The sequence below is a fragment of the Lissotriton vulgaris genome, chromosome 3_1 (assembly GCF_964263255.1).
Source record: "Lissotriton vulgaris chromosome 3_1, aLisVul1.2, whole genome shotgun sequence".
NCBI classification, from domain to species: domain Eukaryota; kingdom Metazoa; phylum Chordata; class Amphibia; order Caudata; family Salamandridae; genus Lissotriton; species Lissotriton vulgaris.
This window is the reverse complement of record NC_141689.1, coordinates 572,144,445-572,168,211: the sequence shown is the minus strand read 5'-3', so window position 1 is coordinate 572,168,211 and position 23,767 is coordinate 572,144,445. Positions and strand designations below refer to the sequence as shown.

The following is a 23,767-nucleotide window of genomic DNA, read 5'->3' as shown; positions in this document are numbered from 1 at the left end:
AGTGTCACTAGCATTTAGTTTGATTCTAAATGGATACTCACAGATTTTGGAATCAATGTGGGCATGGAGAATGGCTCCCACACTATGTCTCAGCTGGTGTTACTCATTTTTAGGTAGAGATGGGAGAACATTACCTTGAACTGAAAATCGGAGGTAAGGTTTATAAGTAGGTACAAAGCAACTTTAACGGCCTCTGGGAAATGTGTATTATTAGTCGGCGTGGTTATGAGGTATCACTGTGAGAAACTGGGTTGCTGGTTCATGGTGGGGGGAAACCCTATTCAAGCAGCAACCACAAATCTTGTCAGGGTGAAACACAAGCTATCCCCCAAATTAAAGTGTACTTACTCCTATGGTAGCTTGATACAAAAGTAGCCATGATTTACTTAGAGGCAATGTGTAAAGTGTTATGCAGCACTCAAGCAAGAATAAAGTGAAAGCAAAACACAAGAACACTTCCACAACAATTTAGAACAAGAGAGTAAAATGTAATACATTATTTTCAACCAAAATGACAAAAATACAAAAAGGAGAACCAGAGATCTTCAATTTTAAAGGTTTAGGTAAAAATTGTGCTTCATAACTGTGGTTCTCTGGTCACTTTGGGCCGGGATAAAGTCACACGTTCAGACCAATTGCAATTGAGCATGGGCATGATAAAGAGACCAAGTTAGTCCCACTGAGAAATGTACCGTAAGACAGGGTTGTGGAGCATTGTGCCATACAGCGGCAGTTCCGAGGAGCGATATGAGGCTCAAGTCAGAGACGCATAGCACAGTGGCGGTTCTGATCCTGAACTGTGGGCTTTCTTCGGGGCTGCATCATTTCTGATAAGATGCTGCAGGTTCTGCATCGAGGATGCATTGCACAGTGACGGTTCTGGTGAATTGTACAGGCTGCAATGTGAGCTTGCATCAAGGCTGCGTTGTGCTGTTTGTTCCATTTAGACATTGCAAAGAGCTGCGCTGGAGTAGCGTAGCACTGTGTCAAATCTAAATAGACCATAGTGGTGTTGCAGAGTACCTTTAACTCCACTTTCATGGGTCCAGGAATGGAGAGCCATCATTTGGGGGGTAAGGACTCACAGCAGGCAGAGTCTGGGTGCAGGGTTCAAGATGGTTGAAGTCTTTTCTGTCCCTCAGACTCTGTTCAGAAAGCCGCCCTAATTGCTTTTGGAGTCCCCCTGGTGGTCCTGGGTTCAAGATATTCCAGTCCTTTTCACTCAGGCCACAGGACAGCAGAGTAGCAGGGCAGCAAATCAGTTCTTCTTGTAGAAGAGCAGCACAGCAGCCCTTCTTGTGAGTCTTCCACAGGCCCAGAAGTGTACTAAAGAGTTGGGTCTGAAGGTCCACTATTTATACCTGGTGCACACTTTGAAGTGGGAGCAGCTTCTAGGCTCCTTCCCCTCAGAGGTGTCTGGAATTTACCGTCTCCTTGCCCTGCCCCCAGCTTGTCTGGGGGCACAATAGACTGGTGTTAATCCCTGTGTGAGTGTGCTGAGACAGAGTTTTTGGGATGTGCAAGTGTGGTAGGGGAAAGCTCGTCCACCTTATACTGACAGAGATGGCCCATCCTGCCAACACATTATTACCCTTTTTCTCACTGTGTAAGATTAATACACAAAGACCAACTGCCAGCTACGTTTAGTCATGTGACCCAGGATATGGGCACCAAATGGTTGGGACAATAAAATAAACATTTCTAAAAGTGGCATTTTCAGAAGTGGGACTTAACATCCCAACTTCACCATTAAAAGGGTTTTCAACTTGCAATTCTTTAGATACCAAACTCGACTTTCCTACTGACGTCCAATTTAAAATGATAAATTATTGAATGTAATAAGGTAATCCAATGTTATTCTATGAGAGAGGTAGACCTCACAGTAGTTAAAAGCATTTTAGGAGTTTTTCACAACCAGGACATAGGCCTGGCAAAATGTTTATTTTGCCAGTTTGAAATGGCTGTTTAAAACTGCAGACACAGGCTGCAATGGCTGGTCTGGGACATGTTTTAAAAGTATACTTAAGTGGGTGGCACAATCAGTTCCATAGGCCCACTATTAGAATTTATTTTACAGACCCTGGGTACTTGTAATACCACTTTATTAGGGACTCACAAGAAAATTAAATGTTTCAAATCAGTGTAAGCCAATTTGACCATGTTTAAAGGAGAGAGCACAATTGCTTTAACACTGCTAAGCAGTCCTAAAGTCAACAAAAACGAATTCAGCAAAATCAGGAGGACTCCAATTTTTTTTAAATGTTTCATAAAAGTTTTGTAAATCATTGCTTTTCACAAAAAAGCTGTAGTCGTTGAGCCAACAGGAAGCCTCAATGGAAGTTGGGGTTCACACAGGTTCAACAGGTACAGCAAGTGCAGTCATTCTTCTGTCCTTTCCAAGTCCAGCAGTGGTCTGCGGCTGGAGGGCATGGGTGCAATTGTAATGCCAATTTCGAGTTTGTGGGTGGACAGACACTGGGGCAACAATTGCTATGGGGCATGCAGAATAGTAGGGTAAGGAGGCTTATAGTACAAACATATACATGTACGCATCATCATACAGTAGACATATACTGTGCATTATAAAACAGCATGGAACAGCAATAACCTCTGAGTAAAGTATGGCAAAATATTTGTAAATGTAATTTGCCTTTTATTCTATTATCTCTGCCCTCTTGTGTTTACTGCTGACCATAATTATATATAATTTTTATGATTTTCATAATATTCCAGGTGTTGTTTACCCTTACTTTCCTCGACTTGGACGATACAACCTGAACTTCCATGAGGCGCAGCAGGCTTGTCATGATCAAGACTCTATCATTGCATCATTTGACCAACTTTACGATGCCTGGAGGTCGGGATTAGACTGGTGCAATGCAGGCTGGCTCAGCGATGGATCTGTGCAGTATCCCATCACCAATCCACGAGAACCATGTGGTGGTAGAAACACCGTCCCTGGTGTCAGGAATTATGGTTATCGGGACAAAGATAAAAGCAGATATGATGTTTTCTGTTTTACATCAAACTTTAAAGGTAATGATGATTTTAATAAAATTTGTTCCATTTTATGATTAAAGAAATTAAGTGTTTAGAGTGAGCAAAAAGTAGTGCACATAAGTCAAATTAGATTTTTTGAGGCCGCATAGGCAACGCCTTGCAATAACAATGTCAGTGATCTATTTCTAGAGAGTAGACATTCAACATTTTTGGGGTTAATAAACAGCTACCTGCCACTTATGAAACCCAACTTCATAGATTTCCCGGAGTACTCCTTGTCGACATTTACACATGCAGGTTTTCCAGTGGTGAAATATCTGCATGAGTAAAATAGGGAGAAATGTATAGTTGAATATTTAGTGTTTTGCTTGTGTTACACACAGCAAAATAACTTCTTCCAATGTAGAAACACTTTTTTTCTAAACTCCATGACATTTGGAGATTATTATATGTCCATTTCAGGTTATAAATATGGATTTTCATTTGCATTTTAAGAGTAATTTTATGGGTGCTATGGTAGGTGTTTTTCAATACTACTAGAATTTAGAGGACGTTGTTTTTCTAACCTGTTTTCATTGCTATACTTCACACCTTTTTCTCCCCACCTATCACATTTAAAAAATGCAAAATTGGTAGAATTTTCACCAATAGGTGCACATTATGATTTTGAAATGCTGTTAGAAGCACGCCTTTTTTTGTAAATTTAGTATGAAGGATTTTCTCAAGAAAAATGATTTGAGAATCTGACTCATGAGTGAGGGCACAAAAAATTCGTAAACATGTTCTAACCATTTCACTGCCCTATGAACGTAAATATACATCATCAGAAGGTGTTCGCAGGATGCCCTATATTACCTTTATATGTCAATAGGTGAAGTCCAAACCCCTATCACTGGTAGCTGTTTTTTGAAATTACAATTACAATTTGCGTGTCTGCTCCAAAGGGGACAAACTGCGTTGGGAGAAGGAAGTTGTGAGCTAAGGCTAATGCTCCAGTATAAGGTGGGCCAGTGCTAAAGTACAGGTTGCTCATTAATATACATGTGATGCCACTAGTGATATTATACACTGGTATCAGATGGGCATGTGACAGATTACCTAGACTCTTGCAGGTCCATCCAGGGATCAAGCTGGTAGGTGGAACTACGGGAAGGGTCAAGTGCAGCTGTGACCAACTGAATGAAAACCAGCAGCTTCATGCTCAATTCAGAGAAGACTAAAGTCCTCATATTGGGCTCCACCCCCTTTACCTGGAATGACTCCCAGTGGCCCACATCGCTTGGAACCCTGCCACACCCAAAGACCATGTCCGGAACCTCAGCATCAACCTAGACTCCTCGGTCGCCATGAGCCACCAGATCAAAGTCGTCTCATCATCCTACTTCTACACACTGCGCCTGCTCTGAAATATTTTCAAGTGGATCCCCACAGAGTCCAAAATGATGGTCACCTACACACTCATTAGTAGCAGAATCGACTATGGCAACACAATCTATGCTGGCATCACCCAGAAACTCCTCTAGAAACTGCAGAATATTCAAAACTCCTCCGCCAGATTCATCCTCAACATCTCCTGCCACGTCACATAACCAGCCACCTGAGAGACCTCCACTGACTCCCAGTCAACTAAAGAATCACCTTCAAGCTCCTCACACATGTCTAAAAAGCCCAACATGATGGAAGACCTGCGTACCTCAACCACTACCACGCATTCCACGCACCCACCAGAGACCTCTGCTCCACCCAACGAGCTCTGGCTACAGGCCCACGTATCTACTCAAACTACTTCATATTTATACTATACTAATTTTCAACACTAACCCTTTATGGGTTCCGGAGTGGCGTGCTACTCGCCAGAAAAGCGCTTCAACGCCCATCAGGGGTAACAAGTGCTATATGAATGCAAATCTTTCTTCCCCTTTTATCCATCCGCTATCCTTCTCACTCCAAGTAACAGACTAATATCCACCACTGAAATTACCTCATATTTCACCATATCAATTCACCACTAATCCTCTATACGCTCCCTGAATAGCATGCGTCAACAAGCGAGCGATAAATAAATACAAACCTTTGTCCTACTCTATCCTTCTGCTATCATTCCAAATCCAAATAACTGATTAACCTATCCACCACTTACAATGTACTTGCATGTTTCACTATACTAATTCAACACTAATTTCTCTGTGGGTCCCGGAGTAGCGTGCTACCCGCCGAAAAAGCGCTTCGACGCCTCGTCAGGGGTAGTAAGCGCTATATAAATGCAATTACAATACAATACAATACAATACAGCCAGAGGAAGATCCTCTCCTACCTTACAGCAGAGACCTGGAACAAACTACCGCTCCACCTCAGGCAATCACCGTCACTGCCCCACTTCAGGAAGGACCTCAAGACCTGTTTCTTTGACTGAACCACAGGTCCTGTCAGACCAGCAGCTACCACCCCCAGCAGCTTGAGACACTTACAGGTGAGTAGTCGTGCTTTACAAGACATCTTATTGATAGATTGATTGATTGATTGAGTAATGCTCTAGCTCCTCCCTAGCCATATTACCAGCATAAGTCACTTTTTCAGTTGGTGAGAGGGAGAGAGTTTGAAGGGACTGTGAGAGAAGAAGTCTTGTCCCTCTCACCCCCATCCCGCCGCCCAGCTCATCCCCCAAAAGAGAAGAAACAGACCAGCAGATTGGGGTTGGAATGGGTTGGACTAGGATTGTTCCTAGTCCCTCCCCTCATGATTCAGACTTCCTTCCTGATTCAGCTGCAGACCACACCTTTGTCCCCCATACCTCTTCTCCCAAAGAAGAGTTGGGAGACAATGAGGCTGTGTGTCTGTGCCACTGCAAGGAGCCATGCACTGTTTGGATTTTCTTTAACCTAAGAAAAAATTAATACAATTTCTGAGTTCTTCCTGGAGCCTAGGCTGATATGACTGCATGCCAGCAAGGAGCCCAGAAGCTATTTGGGTTTTTTCATAGTCTCAGTAAAATCCTAAAAAAGAGCCCAGATTTTTACTGGCTTGCAAACATTTACAAGTCTGAATCCATAGTGAAGAGCAGCAATGCAGTTTGGGTTTTTTCTTATCCTCAGAAAAGTTTAAATTGTGCCCAACTCTTTTCTGGGGCACAGACACATGCAGATTACTGCCAGAGCAAGGAACATGGATGTGGCTCCACATTGAGACACAGAAACAAATGTTTTGGCGTGGAGTCGTCGAGCACCTAGGAAAATATTGCAACCATAAACTTTTAAGAATTCTAGACACCTGAAGGTGAACTGGGTGGAGTCGCTTGCAAGGATGCCTCTGTTTTATTTTCCCCAAAACTAACTGCACAGGTCAAACTTTTCTTAAGAAAAATATTTTCGCACATTTCTGTGATGGAAAGGTCTAGAATGTGTTGGGAACAGCAAAAAGGTCAATTATGTAACTGTGTGAAGTCACTACAATGTCAACAGTTTTCGCTTCTCCCTGGCGCTGCATATGTGAGTTGCGATGTGAAGCATAGCACGTGCATTGAAATCATAGCCTTCCAGTAAAAATTACTATGATTAGACACGCTCATCAGAATCCCATGCATTAAATGCTTGCTGCGCACTGCAGCACATATGCAATGTATGTTTTGTTTAAGGAATAAACACATTTCCTCCAGTTACAGATGGCTTCAAGGAGGAATTAGGTTTTGACACAAAGCTTAGTCGGGCTATTTTAGTAGATTGGGCTTTGAATGAAAACCTATTGGTCTACCCCCCCCCCCCCCCCCCCCCCCCTTGACTTAAATGATGGACAGCAGTGGAAATGTGTTATTGCAATGAGAAAACAGAACATTTTCAGTGCAAAATGGCGTTTGGACTGGACAGTAAATACCCTTGTGAAACTTTGAGTTGCCTTGCTCTGGAACAAAGCCTCAAGAAATCTGCTTTTTGGAGTTTTCTGCCACAGAACAGGAAAGAATTTTGATTTTTTTTTTTGCTTATTCTTTAATATTTTCAGGGGATTTTTGGTAATGAAAAGCACTGGCATTCATTCAAACCATATCACTATGGATTCCCCAATTTCTTTAGTTTTCAGTAATATTTGGCATTAGAAGGTTCTACTGTCAGTGGACCCTGTGCTGAAAATTCTGCAGGCATTCCTCCATGAAAAATATTGATGATGTATAGTGTGGCGATCGCTGCTCAACCCCATAATAAATCCACCTATGTCTGATAACCTATACTCAGAGTACCTAAGGGAACACATATCTAAGTCACGTCTTGTCAGTGATATGTTAATGTGCAGGGATGACTTGTGGGGCACATTTTTTAAATGTAACAAATGTCTTCATCACCACATTCTCCTAGCCAGCCAAGCAGGGGAACTGCAGGCTAGCAGCCAGTGATAAAAACCTTATGAAATGTCGATATAAAAAATATACGATTCAGGATTGTTTCCATACAACTCAGGTGTGATGTCTGTGACCAAAAACAGGTATTCTAAACTGGGATTTAGCTTGTAGCTGCATTCCAAATTTCCAGAATGCAAGGCATCCAGTTTATCGCCTCTGAACCCTTTATTTAACCCATAAATGTCTGGTGCCCCCACACTCATAAGAAACGTTTCTGCATGAGGGATTCTGGAGATAATTACTGTTTTGGTAAACGTCAAAAAAATGACACACATTAGCTGTATATAATAAAGTTAACTAAATTAAATTTGAGGTGAAATTGTTTAGGTAAGGATGTTCTGTCCTTTGTTGTTATATATGACAATTCCACAAATGTTGAATTTTACAAGTTGTTTTTATTAGATGCATTGTTTAATATATCTAACTGTACCATAATAATTCCACAGGGACAATTAATGCTTCTCGTCCCTATAAGCTCATAGCCAGCCCACACCACTACCACTCCTAACCTCCAACCCCTTACAACTTCTTTACACACTCTTCCCTGTACCCTAAAAATATTTCATGCCCAATAACACTACACTCCTCTGAACCCCAGTAATCCCTTACTACACCTTAACTCCACTATTCGTGAACCCTACACATTCTTTACTAAATTTAACACTATACTTCTAGTAACCATAAAAAAACTTTTTTTCTTTCATGATTCCCATTTCCAAACCCAAAAAATCCCAAGCCACACCTCAATGGTAACCTTCCCAGAATCCTTAAAAAACAACAACCCCTGAATGCTACCCTAATGGCCAGAGCCGCCATCCACTGAACTGGGGAACCAGAATGAAATCCTGGCATTAGCTCAAGATCATCTGATTCAGGGCAAATCAAGTAATCTCCCTGTGAATATAAAAAAACTGACTGTGTAATGTTATCTGGTGCTCATATAAAGCGCTCTAATGCTGTTCAGTTAAGTTCATGCTATATCATTTTTTTAAATAAAATCTCTAAAAGCCCCTAGCTTTCCCATGAGGCTAAATCCCTGAACCCTACCCACCCCATATTACCCCTTAACACTACCCTTCCTTGAATCCTAAAAATGACACTGCAAATGCACCTTTCTACTTAAGCATAAGGATGGTTCTTGACCCTGTTCTCAATATACTTAGCTTTGCCCTATAAGGTTAGAGTAGATTAGATTAAGTTTATAAAGCATAACAATAGACCAAAGGACGTCTTGGCGCTAGCGACAGAACAGCAAGAGCCACCAAAGCAAAAGACAGAAAAGGAAGGAAAATATTAGCATGGGGAGGAGAGGATCTAAGTTTTTAGCTGTTTTCGAAAACTAATCAGGTTTGGCTGAGACCTGAGATTCAGTGGCAGTTGATTCCACAGTATAGCCTCGGCATGTATAAACCTTCTACCAAGAAGCTTTATGAATCCTAGGCACTACCATAGTCGTAGATGTAGCTGAACGCAAACATCTATTAGGAGAGTATCATCAAATTTTATTCTGTAAGTAGTCAGGGCCCGTTCCATGAAGGGCTTTACGTGCCACACAAAGCGATTTGAACAGAAGGGACAGCAGAGTTCTTGTGCAGCCATAACTTAATTTTATTCTATATTTTCAGTAGACAACGTTTTTGATACTACCTTTTTTGTTTTTAAAATATTTTCACTACTTTTATCCCACAATATTTTTACTGCAAACTGAAACATGTTCACTGCAAACCTCCAGCCAGACAATCCAAGTGAATAATGTCACCAAACAATAGAAACCCAAGTAATTAATGATGTTTAAAACGTACGGTTCTGATGTGTTTCATTGCAGTCCAGGTTTGATATCTGACTATAAGGCAGGCACACTTAACTAGCATTTTGCTTGCAGCTGCTTTCCAAAATTATAAAATGCACTGCACTCAGTTTATAGCCTTTTGTCAGCCTATACCCACAGTAAGCCCATACATATTTGCTGGTCATAAGCTAGGAGACCTAGAGGACAAAGTTGGAGGTGAAGTCTTGGCAGGGATATGTTACGAGTGAAGAAGGGTAGAGGGGTTTGCCATGTTTTGGAGTAAGAATTGCTACAAATCTAACGTCATGTTCAGAGTGCTCTATTGCTTACCCTGCAAGGATAAGGGGATTTGGTGTGCACAAATACATTCCCTGGGTTGTACTGAATTAGACAAATAAATACTTTCCAATGTTGTGTGATTCTGGCACACCCATTGTAGTTTTCCCAATGTTTGCCTAACCATTCACGCTATAGGCCTCATTTTCTTTTGCACATGATACTTTATAAACACGCTGACTTTTGTCCCACATTGTACTTTTATTCAGAACCTGTAAATACTTTTGTGTTCTTTTTTTTCCAGGGACTTGGTCTGAAAATCATAGACAAGGTCAAACAACAATGTCCCTTGTTATTTTTTATGGTCAGCCACTAGCACCTAGACATAATACAGAAATGCAGCTGTTGTTAATGTGCACCCATGGCTTGTCATATAGATGACACAGGAGCCAAACACACACACATGGAACCAAAGTTCTGAGACAAGATCACTGCATCTGCTGAGATGTAGAGTGTCCATCTGTGTATGCTAATGTATGGGGACTGCCACTAATCCCAGAGATATTATATATATATATATATATATATATATATATATATATATATATATATATATATATATATATATATATATATATATATATATATATATATATATATATATATATATATATGCGCTAGAACTCCCGCAGCGCACCGCACAAGTCAGCACTCCGCAGGAGAAAAACGGACACCGAGTTCAGTGGTAGGTGCAGCAGAGTTTTTTTATTTTTTCTTTAGCATAGTGTCAAAAGGTGCCGCGATCCGACGCGTTTCGGCGAACCTGTCGCCTTGCTCACCAGATACAAGCGTTTGTGATTGCAAAGTATTTAAAATAGTGAAACACCAATTACAGCACTTTCTCTCATAGGTCACATGACCATTAGTCATCACTGCATAGCAATAGAAGACAGACCCATATTTCGTCTGTTTCTATGTATTAGCTGTCGCAATTGAGTTGATATCTGTATAAATACATACACAGCACACATAAACTGTTTTATAACGACAAATTCCACATTGTGATTTCATTGCACTATTCATATTAAAACAATAAATACTGGAATCATTATAAAAATCATAACAATACCTAGCAATGAAATCATTTATACTTATATCTGCGTAATACAGTATGATTATATCCTAATTGATCTGTTCTCAATTCTGAGTATATGGTCAATAAAATATTCGGTCATGTGTACAAAAGTGAATCTATAGAATTCTGTCTAAATTCATTAAAGTGCTGTTGTGCAGGAAAAAGTGCAAACAAGTGAATAAAGTGCAAAATATTAATATAATCTATGGGAGATCCCAGCCGGGAACTCCCTACAGCGGGTAAATCAGCAATGATGGTAATGAAAGATCTGCAACTTATTTGAGAAAAAGTACCAAAGCAGATAATACGAGAATAAAGTGGCCAAGTGCATAGCAGCTGGGTATTCATATATACAAAATATAAAGTACAATCTACATCCATACAATCGAGCGCCAATAAAAAATACAAAAACCATAAATAATTAAATTCATGATAATATGTAAATATTAACCGGCACATCATTAAATATAAATATAATCCTATGTACACAATCTTAAGACCCAAAATATGTTATACAAAATTCATTAAGACCACAAAAAATGTCCATATATCCAAATACTCACTTAAATATGATTTCATATTCAATTATAGATAATGGTACATGTCCTCACACATATTAAGACCTGGTGGGTTCTTCGTATCTAATTCTAAAATGTATTTTGTTTCCAATTGTCGCAGAGCTTTGTTCCTGTTTCCTCCTCTTCTGTTTATGGGGACACTGTCAATGACAAAATAAGATAAAACATTGAGGTTATTCCCATGTTCAGACTTTACGTGTCTAGCAACGGGATACGTTTGATCTGAATTGACAGTGGCTCGCAAATGTTGTAATATGCGAGCCAGTACTGCAAGTTTTGTACTTCCCATATAACGGAGCTCACAAACACAATTCAACACATAAACTGCATACTCAGTTTTGCAGTTAAAATTGCCCTTGATCTCTATTAGCTCTTCAGAGAATGCATTCCTGTAGGATTTAGTATTTACTCCAAACTTGCATGCTCTGCAACTGCTACATTTGAAGAAGCCCTTCTTAGTGTAGAACCATATATCTTTATTTAGTAGTTCTGGGCTATTTCTGACCAGATCTGATCTCATTGAATATGCCTTTCGATAAGTGATATTGAGTTTAACAGGCAAAACACCTTTGAGAACCCCATCTGTTAACACAATGGGCCATTGAGCATTGATAATCTTTTTAATGGCATGAGATTGCTTGCTGTACGTTGTGATAAACCTGCACTGGGAATTGCTATTGTCACTACTGGCATCTTCAATGGGAGATGACATTGAATCTTCATTGCCATTTTGCAGGGTAAGCCCCGGTTTTAATAGGGTCACCCTATCTTGTAAATTGACCTTTTGTAAAGCCAATTTGATCTTATGGGCCCCATAACCTCGCGCTAGCAATCTGGCTTTAGTTATTTCCTGTGAGTCTTTCCAGGCCTTCTCTGTACTACATGCCCTTCTAATTCTTAAAAGTTCTCCATATGGGAGACTTTCTATGGTATGTCTTGGATGAAAACTGGACGCATGTAACAGCGTATTGCCTGCCGTGGGTTTTTGATACAGGCTAGTCTCAATGATCCCATCATGAATTGAGACTTCAATATCTAAGAAGTTAGTGACTGTACTACTGATGCTGCTGGTAAAGGTTAAATTAAGATCATTATTGTTGATATCTACGACAAATGCATTTGCCTGATCTATATCACCTCTCCATATAATAAAGACATTGGCTATATATCTCCACATATAGGCAATATGCGCATCAAATACAGCCTTGTGCTGCCTTCTGAGGACATGCTTCTCCCACCAGCCAACATGTAAACATGCATAGCTGGGGGAGAAGCATGCCCCCATAGCAACACCTCTCTTCTGTCTATAAATTTTAGAGTCAAACAGAAATACATTATTCATCAGACATTTACGGATCATTTCAATTATCATTTTGTTATGTTGGTACATTCCTATCTCCCTCTGATCGAGATAGTACTCAACTGCTCGTAATCCGTCTTCATGCCTGATGCATGTATATAACGCTGTTATGTCTATATATATATATATATATATATAATCATTCAGCTTCAGTAGCAGGGGTGAGGGGTTTAGGCTACTCTATCCTATATAATGACAGGGCTTTTCAAGGTATATGATTTATTAATCTTGCTAACAGTATTTTTAGTACACATTTGTTTTTTATTTGTGGCACAAATACTGCATTTCAGAGCATGATAGTTTAAATAAATACTCTAAACTTCCTTTGTGTTTCCTCGTTATCTTATTGTGAACAAATACAAGTGAGAGAGCAATAGGGTGTGTCCTGCCACCGTGATCCCTGAGAGGGTCGAGAGTGTTTTGTTCTGGGATGCCAATTCACTTATTACTCTGGTAAGGTTAGGAGTACATGTGTGGCACTATAGCTAGTCAGACTGGAGCTCATGGATACAGATGTAGTATGGTAACTCAGTCCCTACATACTGATTTTCTTTGGCCCCAAGCATAGTTCTGTTCCAGAGCAGAATCCCTGCAACCCCAATTAGTCCTGAGATTGAGCTCTGCCATCAAATGAAAGAGCGCACCATAAACAGTGACTGTGCCAACATTTTGTCATTTGCGTTAATATTACATAATTGATTGTGTAGACTATTATAAAGAAATACTCAAATATTTGGTATTGTCCGGCACCTGATATTTAGGGCAATATTTCCATAGTTAGTGTTTCTGGATTCTTGGTTTTCCACTTGACATATGCTGTAGAAAATTGAGCAGATTTGTTAAAATAAATGAAAATATCTCGATATTTTCTCATTATATCTTCTGGCTGTAATTTTTAATATTGATACAGGATTTACTCCAATACAGTGCACTGAATGTGTAAAAAAATACATGCTTTGTATGAGTACACAAAAAGATCAAAGGGGTACATTTACTTGTTCCACTTGATACCATTAGCTCAGGCACAGAGGCATACATACACCTTTGCGGTGAATAATTAGCCAGGGAAGGCTAAGGTTCTGATTTAAATCCTGGCCGAAGTTCTGTCGTTCCGCCAGGGCAACAGAGTATATTATTCCATTGCCTTGGTGGAAGGATTGCCCGCCAGATGTATACATGTCTGTGAAGCAGGCAGTGATTTATAAAAGCATTGCCAGGAACCGCCATGACGGCAGTTACTGGCAGTGCATTTCACTCACTTTTACAGGGCTACATCAGAAGGACACAGGACTGTAGCACAGAGTATTTCATTTTTCCTTTAAAAAATAAAATCGCAAACCTGTATCTTCTTTTTGAAATGAACAAATATAATGCTCCCCTCACCATGGGAGTCTTCTCCCATGGCAGGTGCAGCATTATAATGATTTTATTGTTCCTTACCACCAAGTTTTACCTTGCAGTGGAAACAGTAAAAAATTACTACATGTCAACCCATCCAAATTTAGCAGGTGGGGGGACATGTAACCAATTCTCTGAATGCCCTTACTCCCCAGGGCCGTCTGAGAAGTTTGGCCATGGCAGAAACAGAATAGTCTCTGCTTCGGCAAAACTGAACGCTTGTTTTTAAATTGGGCAGGCGGACTTTCATGTTGGTGGTATGCATACTCCACTGCTGTTACGACAGAGTGTGCATGCCACCAATTTATAAATAGGGTCTTAAGTCAGAAAAAAACCAAGATTCTCCTTTAAAATGCACTGTTATGTTATGGTATGTTGAGGGGAGTTTTGTAGAGCGCTCAGCTACTCGGGCAGAGTGTCCCGGCGCTAACAGACCTGTAGGGCAGAAACCGTAAATCGCAGGAGGCTATTGTCCAAACAACCATGTCTTGAGCTCCTTCCTGAAAGAGAGCAGGTTGTCTAACTTCCGGAGAGACAATGACAATTTGTTCCACAATTGCGGTGCCAAAAGTTTATAAGAGCGTCCCCCAATGCGAGCTCGTTTAATTGCCGGAACAGTAGCCAACGCTAGAGAGGCGGAACGTAGGGATCTGGAAGGATGGTAAAAGCTGTACAACGGACCATGTCAATCATCTTTACAGATAGATAAGAATGAAGTTCTGGGGGGTGTGGGTGATAGAGTCTAGTACAATAATAGCTGCAGAAATGTGTATGCTTATAGCATGGAAGAATTCCATAATGAAAGTGAAAAGGAGGGATTAAAGTTCTAGTTCAAGAAACAAAGAGCCATTTGTAAGAACAATATTTCCCCTAGACAAAAAATGGGTAAACCCTTTGGATGCATCTGGCCCTAAATAATAAGTTATCTGTACATAGGATGATATGAAGGGATATCAAAAAGTAGGAAGATAAAAGCTAGGACTTTGCCACTTTGCTGCTTTATGAATATGTTTAGAATTGTGATGCATGCTTGTTGTAGAAATGATGGTCTAAATACAGGAACCTAAAAATGTGTTACAATTTGAGTGATGTCAGAAAATGCATAGCGTTAAAGTCTCGGATATCAAGATGTCTATAGATTTGATTTGAGAATTGTTTTAAAAAATGGTAAAAAGCCATGAAACAGGAATTTTATTGGGACCCATCATTGTCCATAGTCTCAAAATGCCATGTAATGCCAGTGTAGCATCTGCCAATTTGCTATATTTTTTTACTTCTTTTTTCGGGAGAAAATATTTGCGCAAGGGGTATACCCTTTATAGTTCACTATCACCTAGTTTAGGGATGTTCACATCCCATTCTCACCCTTTAATCATATTCACAAGTGGAAATCTTTAAAAGTTTCAAGATTGCTGTTGACCTCAAATACATTTGTGAATCCTCAATGTCTGTGGACAAACTGACCAAGTTATACCCCCTGGAAGGCCAACTGACATCAGATTGTATCACAATATTCTTGAAATTTACTGAGGTAGGAGTATATAGATTTACGAACGTAAATTCTCATTTTATCAACACAAAACAATTTGCTCTCATAGTTCATGCCATTTAAACATGTCAGGTTCATTTGCACGTGCAAACAGCTTTGTAAATATGCCTATCCGATGGACGAGTAAATCAGATACGAATTATCTCATTCTCACTCGAGTTTATTTCCCTTTCATTAGGAAAGTTAGAGATTTTAGAGGAAACATACACGTTGTCAATGTGTACTCGCTTTTATTAAGTTTGTATTTTGCTTGGTGCTGTTCCACAGACGTGAATTTTTCTGAACTTGATCAATTATAGGAATATTTTGAAATGTCCAAACAATGTTGTGATTCTGTGGCTGCTAAACAAGTTCAAACATTTGGCTGGTGTAAACATACCCCTTTTCCATTAGGAGTTATATTTTCTTTTCTTGTAATTAAAGAATCTTCTAGTAAAACAACTCCAGATGTTAACACTGCACATCTGTATTGAATAAAACTTCCCCATTAAATGTTCATTGTCCACTTCTCAGTTAATTCCTTATCTACACTCAAGGGAAAAGATAGAGAATGCAGGAAATCTGTCTCACCAACTAGGCAGATGTCCTCTCAGTCCAGATAAATATCACTATGAAGTTGAATCTTCCTTTTGAATGCCCACATTCACTGGTGGATTCCTATATTTCCGTCATTTTTCTATATTCTTAAGTTATAAATGTGCATTTTGGAGGCGGGTGCAGCACTAGCAATAACATAGTGAAATCAGTGACCCCTCCCCCCCCCTTCCTTACTTTAAACTACATAAACAGAGGATTACAAACTGTAGGAACTAGTTATAGCTCAAACATTCGGTATATCACACATATTTTCCAAATATGTTATTAGCGAGCCCAGTAACGTATGCATTTGCTGTGAGAGTTGTCGTGGAACCTGCAGAGCTCACTCCGCCTTTTATTCCTCTTATGCAGATGCAAAAACTGTTATACAAGATGATAACTGACAGTTAAAACACTAGTGCCTGAGAACATTTAGGACAGGAAGCACTATATAAACATATACATTTTTATAGTGGCTTGTCACTGCTTTGTAAATGATATGGTTAGGCACAAGCAGGTATATGATTGGCAAAACAACAATGTGCTCAAGTTTTCTGAAGGGTGGGATTGTTACACTTTAACACGTAAAACCAGTGATGGGCTCAAAGTCATGTTGCTAAATTTTTATTTGAAATGTTGGCATTTTATAGCATTACGGGACAGAAACTGCAAAACTGAATATTAGAGAAGATCTTCTCATATTTCCAGATGAAGACCTTCAGGATCATGGATGCCCATCACATGGTAGACCAGGAAATCCTGCGTGGAAAATTCAATGCCAAGCTAGTCCGTGGCTACAAACTGTCTGACCCATGCAGATTACAAAATAAAGGAAAGATATCTTTGAATGATGCTAAAATGGAGATTATGATTCTGAGTGGAGGCAAGAACAAGACATTTTTTAGTTTGGGGCTCCATCGCTTGAGAGATCTGAACTTCTGTAAAAATGTAAAGAAATTAGATCTAACCTTGGACTGAAACGTAAATATCTCCTATGTATATTAAAACAATCCGCAGGGACACAACATTTCAACTATACATGCTCTGAAAGAACAAGCCATTTCTACTAACTGGCCACTGAGCGAAACTTACAGATTTATAGCTCAGCTCACAAATAATTTCTTCCAGTAGAAAAGGCTAAGGGGTGATTTCTACTTTCACCAGTGGCGGTTTTACCATATGGGTGGTGGGGCGTTGCCGCACTAATAACTATTGGGGGAAATTTATCGCACAGTTCAGGTTAACAAGTCTCTATGTTAATAAAATAATGTAAACTGCGCTCCATCGCGCTGCGGCGCCACGTCATTAAATCACGTGACAGCCTGCATTGATTCACTGTCGTGGACTCGCACCACTGCAAATGTGGTGTTTGACCGGCTGCCTTTCTTAAACTACTGAAGCCTGTGGCCTTTGAAAAGCAAGCCCCGCTGAGTACGGTTTTTGCCTACTGCCACAGACCCCAGTGGTTGAAAAAGAAGCAACGTTTTTTTCATGCTCACTCCAATCCTGACCCTGCTCTCTTTAAAAGCAGCTCTCCTCTGAAGAGAGCAGTGTCAGGATTGGCTAGTGCAGCATCAGTGCTTCTGAATTCTCGTGGTTGCCTTGCCAGCAGCAGTCTAATATTGTACCGCGGGGGTGGGAGCGTCCAACGTGGCAATGCCCAATCACTGCAATGGCTTAGTGTTAAGCCATTCAGTGAATGGACATTCTTCAGTTGCTGGGCAAACCGGGCCGGCCCACCTCCAGTCACCTCATCATCCCCATCTTTGCACACGAGAGCACATGGACTCGAGGACGAGGACAGAGTGTAATCGTTGGAGACAGATACTGCAGATCAATCAGACATCGAGAGTCTGATTAATAGCACTGAGTGACCACAGACAACTACACTGTGAAGACGCATCAGGTAGGTGTGTCTGTAGACTGTGCAAGTAAAGTCCAGTGATATCTCTGCACTGATTAATGTGGGAGAAAATGCAGACATTTACATTCCCAACGTCTCGAGATAAACCCCCAGTAAAACTAGCTAATTTATAACACTCAGATTTGGAGCGTTCCCCTTTATGGGCTGCGTGAATAACAGGATCACCCCGCCCCCGCAGCTGAATCTCTGCACCCCCAACTTCGCACGAGCTCGTGGCAGCGTTTTCCGAAAACAGATGCGGATAAGTCAAGTGCAGTGACCTGTTGCTGTTAAAAATATGTTCAGGGCATATTACAAATAGGCCGAGTTGAGCAATAGCCAAGGAGAGCCACATCTCACGTCCGTTCGTATCTAAGGCTGAGGCTCTGCTGCGTTCTTTTTTACCTTTAGCTATCATTAAGGATAAGGAACCCGCGTCAGGCTACAAACATAATATAAACGCTTTGGCTAAAACTAATGCTGCTAAGTCTATGAATGTTGTGCAACTTGTGCCTATTTTGCGTTTAGGTGGTCGGGAGAACAACCCAAGCAGACAAAGACCCGATTGTGGGTTTCAGTGTGCGCCCTATTGCCGCATCTATCAGTTGCAGGGCTTCTGACCTGAACCTGCTTATTGTGGCACATTCTCAAGTCATGTGAATGAAATCTGCGTCGTTATAACCACATCTCTGGCAGTTACGAATGTCACCTCTTTAAGCGGCACGGAGCCGATGGGGGGGGGTCATATAGGTCATGTGAGCATAATCAAACTGTATATATTTCATCCTGGAGTTGCGGGAGATCCGTTTAGGATATAACAAAATGTTGCCGCACTCCAGGACTGAAATCTCCTTGTGCATGTTGTTTCCCGTTAATTACGCAGATGTTGTAACAGGCCATTGAACATTTCGGATAAGGAAACATAAAACCATTTCCATAGTGTCTAGCTCCTCCTAGAGTGAGTATGTCATGCAATACCACATGGGTAGTGTTTTTGTTGTTGTTTTTTGGCAGAGTTTTATATAGCGTAAACTTGACCCGAAGGTATTGGAGTGCTTTACATGAGCACCAGTTACAAAAGGAAACATTCATTTTTGTTAGGCACGGAGTGATTAAGTGATTTGCCCAGAATCACAGGATGTTTAGCGTCATTACCGGGGCAAGGGTAGATTGCTGATAGCAGCCTCCTTCTGTCTTTAAATCCACCTCTGTCAAGGGTGACAATTGGTCAAAGGTCAATTTCGTGCTGAGGTTGCCATGCAGTACGCCTATCAAGGGCACTGCCAGGGCATACAGGGGTGCCCTCGTTTTTTTGTCCACGCAGTATATCCAGCACTGCAAAGTGGTGGATTGTAGCAGGGATTGGTGGGTAATTATCACTGCCGAGTCTAGCATTCTAGCTAATAATACTAGAGCCATATTTACATATATACTGAATAAGCAGTTACCTATGTTATATGACACCACTTTATTAATGTAATAACTGCACTTTCACAATTGTTTATTAACCTTCCTGCTTTCTCAAATTTGCTTGAAAATGCACCATTTGTCCACTCTTTTTTCAAACTTTTCTCGGGGAAAATCCCCCTGAACCCTCCTTAGGGAGGGGGTTCGGGCTTGCTCGCAACGGTGCAGTATGATTATCATTTTACGCCTCACCACTTTAAAATGTCACCAGCCGCCACTGACTTTCATCTCCTTTCATCGAGATGCAGCTTCTCAGAGGATAACCTCTAAAAATGCTTTCAACACGGCACCCCTTCAGTTTTGGTCTTCAGTTTAAAAAGAGGTAAAGGAGTAGAGTTTTGCCGAAACCGATAATGATTATTCATCTTTTGTAAATGATGCCCAAAGCTCATAAATTCCACTGGCATATTTTTATTGAACATCTTAGAAAATGTCTATTCAACAAAATCTATTAGTAAGTGGGTTTAAATTCGAATATAGGGCAAAAGGAGCAAAAAAGCCAACAAAGAAGAACTCAAGATTGTCTCAAGGTTTCTGAAAACCACCATTTTGTCTTGTATCAGCTGATACTAAGCATTAATCTGGAACTAATAAAATTAAGGTTCTTCTTCCAACCTCCACCCCTAACTGTCCACAGGGGCATTAGTATCTTTGTATCAATATTAGGCGAATGAAAGGTAAAGAAATAGAGGCAAACTGAAATATCATCAGATGAAGGATAGGGAGCGGTAGAGAAGGGGAGCTGAAGTTTCCCGCATGTAACTATTGTGGTTTATTTTTGCAGCAAAGCTCTGCAGCTAAGATCTTGACGCACATTAAATTTATCATTCACAATCTGTTTGGAATAATTTAAAGTGAATCAATATTTATACATAACCTTGTAGCATAACGTCCAAATTGGCACTTGTGGCTATGCTTCATTTATTGTGGGTTTGTGTTGTAAATGTTTGCTATACATACATGTTTGCTATACATACATGTTTGCTATACATACATTTCTATCGGTGTTGTTTTCTTCAGGCTAGATCTGCAGAACTCAATTAGTTAAAAACCCGCTCATAACATCATTATTAATTATAATTCAGTGCCGATGTAAGTCCTTAAAGGGCAAATGCGCTGCATCAACTTACAAAAATGGATTTAATTTTCCAAAGCATGGATGACCTTTCTGGGGTTCTCGACATAGAAATTTAAAGCAATTGGAAATCGGAATTATAATGCAAAATAGTGTCCTCTAAAGCATTTGTTTTAATCACAAATGAAAATGAGGGGCAGCAGAATACCTAATAAATAATTAATAATAATAGTATATAGATTTATATGTAATATGTATTTCTTAAAAAGATGTTCTCATGGGTAACTTTGACATAACTTCGTTTTCTTAGTGTTAAAATGTGACTCTTAACTTCCAACAAAATAATCCAGCCTCTGTACAACAGAGGCATTTATCCCCTAGAGGAGAATGCAAATGGACCTGCCTCATCAATATTCATGAGGCAGGACGTAATTTGTGACGGGTTGTGAATGGCTTTAATCACAGGGATGGTGGCCTGCTGGGATCATAATGTTTAGGGCTTGGGGGCAGGAACATTTTTTAGGACTTGGGGGGGAGGGGGGAGTTGTGGGTGGTATTTAGTGGAGGGTGGGTCATTTTTAGGGCTTGGGCGGTCAGAGTTGTTTTTAGGGCTTAGGAGACGGCAGGGTATTTTTTAGGCCTGGGGGCACAGACGTTTTTTGGGCCTGGGGGAAGTGGTTGGTTTTCAGGAGGGAGGGGGGTAGTTTTAGGACTCAGGGTGGGGGCAGGGGTCTAGGGTTAAGACTTGCCTGTCAAGTCTCACCACAGATATTTTTTACCATATATGCCTTAACAAAGCCTAATTCGTTGTAAAGGCTTGTATGGTAAAGTCATATGCATGGTAAAGGCTTGTGTGGTTGAGACGGTGTGGAACCGGCATGCATGGTATAAACGTATGTGTGATTAACACATGCGTGGTTCCATCAGACAATCATCTGCGATTGCTTTTTAAATAAAGCAATATTTATTTTATTATGAAGCCTATTTTCCTTAAAGGAAAATGGGATGCATTTCAACAATAAAAATAAAAGCTACCTTTTTTATTTCTTAAGAGTAGGCAGTAGTATTTGGGACCACTGACCCTTAAATAATGTTGCCACACACTTTCACAAAGGCTTGTGTGGTAAAGTCATATACATGGTAAAGGCTTGTGTGGTTGAGACGGTGTGGAACCGGCATGCATGGTATAAACGCATGTGTGATCAACACATGCGTGTTTCCATCAGTCAATCATCTGCGATTGCTTTTTAAATAAAGCAATATTTTTTTTATTATGAAGCCTATTTTCCTTAAAGGAAAATGGGATGCATTTCAACAATAAAAATAAAAACTACCTTTTTTATTTCTTAAGAGTAGGCAGTAGTACTTGGGCCCACTGACCCTTAAATAATGTTGCCACACACTTTCACGAAGGAGAAGGGGCACTTGGAGACTCTTATCCATTTGCGAATGGGTTACCATCAACTTGAGGTTAGTGGTAAATGTGAATGTTTTGCTACTGCATTCCCGGTATTCCTTCATACCAGTGCTATTCGGTACTAGGAAAAGATGCCCTATAAGATGCCTCTTCCCAATACTGAATCGCAAAAGCAAAATGCGATTCGGTAACAAATTACCAAGTGTCATTTTGCCCTCTAAACATGACAAAATGCATTTTAATAGTCACAAATTGCCAATGGGGCATTTGCGACCGGTAATATGCTTCATACATCTGGCCCTAGATGGCAAGACATCCTTCGGACTAGATTATCTCTGGTTTATTTTCTAGTACATCTTTGGGAAGTTGAAAGTGCCACAAGATTGCTTTTGTGAGAATTGTTATTGTTATTGTTACCTTGAGTTTATATAGCGCCAAATCACCGACAGGTCTCTAGGCGCTCAGACAGATGAAAACTCCAGCAACGGGGTAATGCGTAATACAGGCCAACAAAGGTAAGATTTTACATTGCGCCCAAAACGTTCCTGAACAACAATGTTTTCAGCAACTTCCTAAAACGCAAGAGATTTACTTCTCTACGTAGGGCTTCTGGTAGCTTATTCATAGCTGAGGGACCTGGACTGAGAAAGATCTCCCTCCCTTAGTTACCAGCTTGTAACGAGGACAAGCCAGTAACTGAGTATCGGAGGACCTAAGTGTTCACTTGGGGTTATACACCTCCAGGCGATCTTTGATATAAGCAGGTGCTTGCCCATAAATTGCCTTATGAGCCGTACATAGGCTTTTAAACTCTATCCTCTCTTTTATAAGGAGCCAATGTAGGCTGTGCAATGGTGGGGAGGCATGGGTCCTTCTAGGGAGCCAAAAGATTAATTGTGCCGAGTCGTTCATAACGACCTGCAATCTATTGGTCAAGGTTTTGGGGAGACCTAAATAGAGGGCGTTCCCATAGTCTAATCTTGAGATAATGGTTGCAACAACAACCGAACGGAGCATGGACAAAGAAAGAATGGGAACTAGCTTGCGCAGCTGTCTAATTAAGTTGGTACAGCCCCCTAAGACAGAGGAAATCTGACTACCCATTGACAGTTCGAGGTCGAGCTTAATGCCCAGACTTTTCACATTTGCACATGATTTTGGGGTAGGACCTACCTCCTGCGGCCAATATAGGTCACTCCAAGGTGAATTAGTAGTTGAAACTACCAGAACCTCCATTTTATCCGGATGTATTTTCAGCAGATTTACTGTCATCCATCCGACCGTGTGTCTAAGGATGTTCTGAGCATGGGTCTGCGCCGCAACTGTATTATCAATACTAAGTAGCAGCTGAGTATCGTCAGCGTAGTTAAATACTTTGCAGCCCATGTTAGCCAAAGAATCAATCAATGGTTGCAGGTACAGATTAAACAGTAATGGGGATAGTGCGGAGCCCTGTGGGACCCCGCACTCTAAGGTGCCCACATCAGAGGTACAGTCCCCCAATTGGATCCTCTGCGTCCTCCCCGATAGAAATGATTGAAGCCACTTATAGGCCACGTCCCTAACCCCAAAGGCAGCCAATCTGTCCAGGAGCAGGGTATGGCTGACAGTATCGAACGCCGCTGAAGGATCTAAAAGTATCAGGGCGCTCGGTTTCTTACTGTCAGCCATACCTCTTAATTCATCCAACACCGAGAGCATCACCAACTCGGTGCTGTGATGTGCCCGGAACCCTGCCTGCCGCTCATGGAGTAGATGATGAGACTCCAGGTATAAAGACAGGGACTTCAGGACATGCTGCTCCAAGATCTTAGACAGAAAAGGCAGTTGGGAGATCGGCCTATACATTTTTAGGA

General features: G+C 40.7%; 1 protein-coding gene across 1 annotated transcript in view; it reads left to right on the top strand.

Annotated features, from left to right (window-relative positions):
• The window catches only part of HAPLN1 (hyaluronan and proteoglycan link protein 1), a 299,937-nt gene that overhangs the window by 235,026 nt on the left and 41,144 nt on the right, over window positions 1–23,767 (top strand). The window contains exon 4 of the mRNA XM_086960855.1: window positions 2,734–3,036. Within this exon, the coding sequence (XP_086816981.1) occupies window positions 2,734–3,036 (303 nt within the window). The remainder of the gene's footprint in view (window positions 1–2,733; window positions 3,037–23,767) is intronic.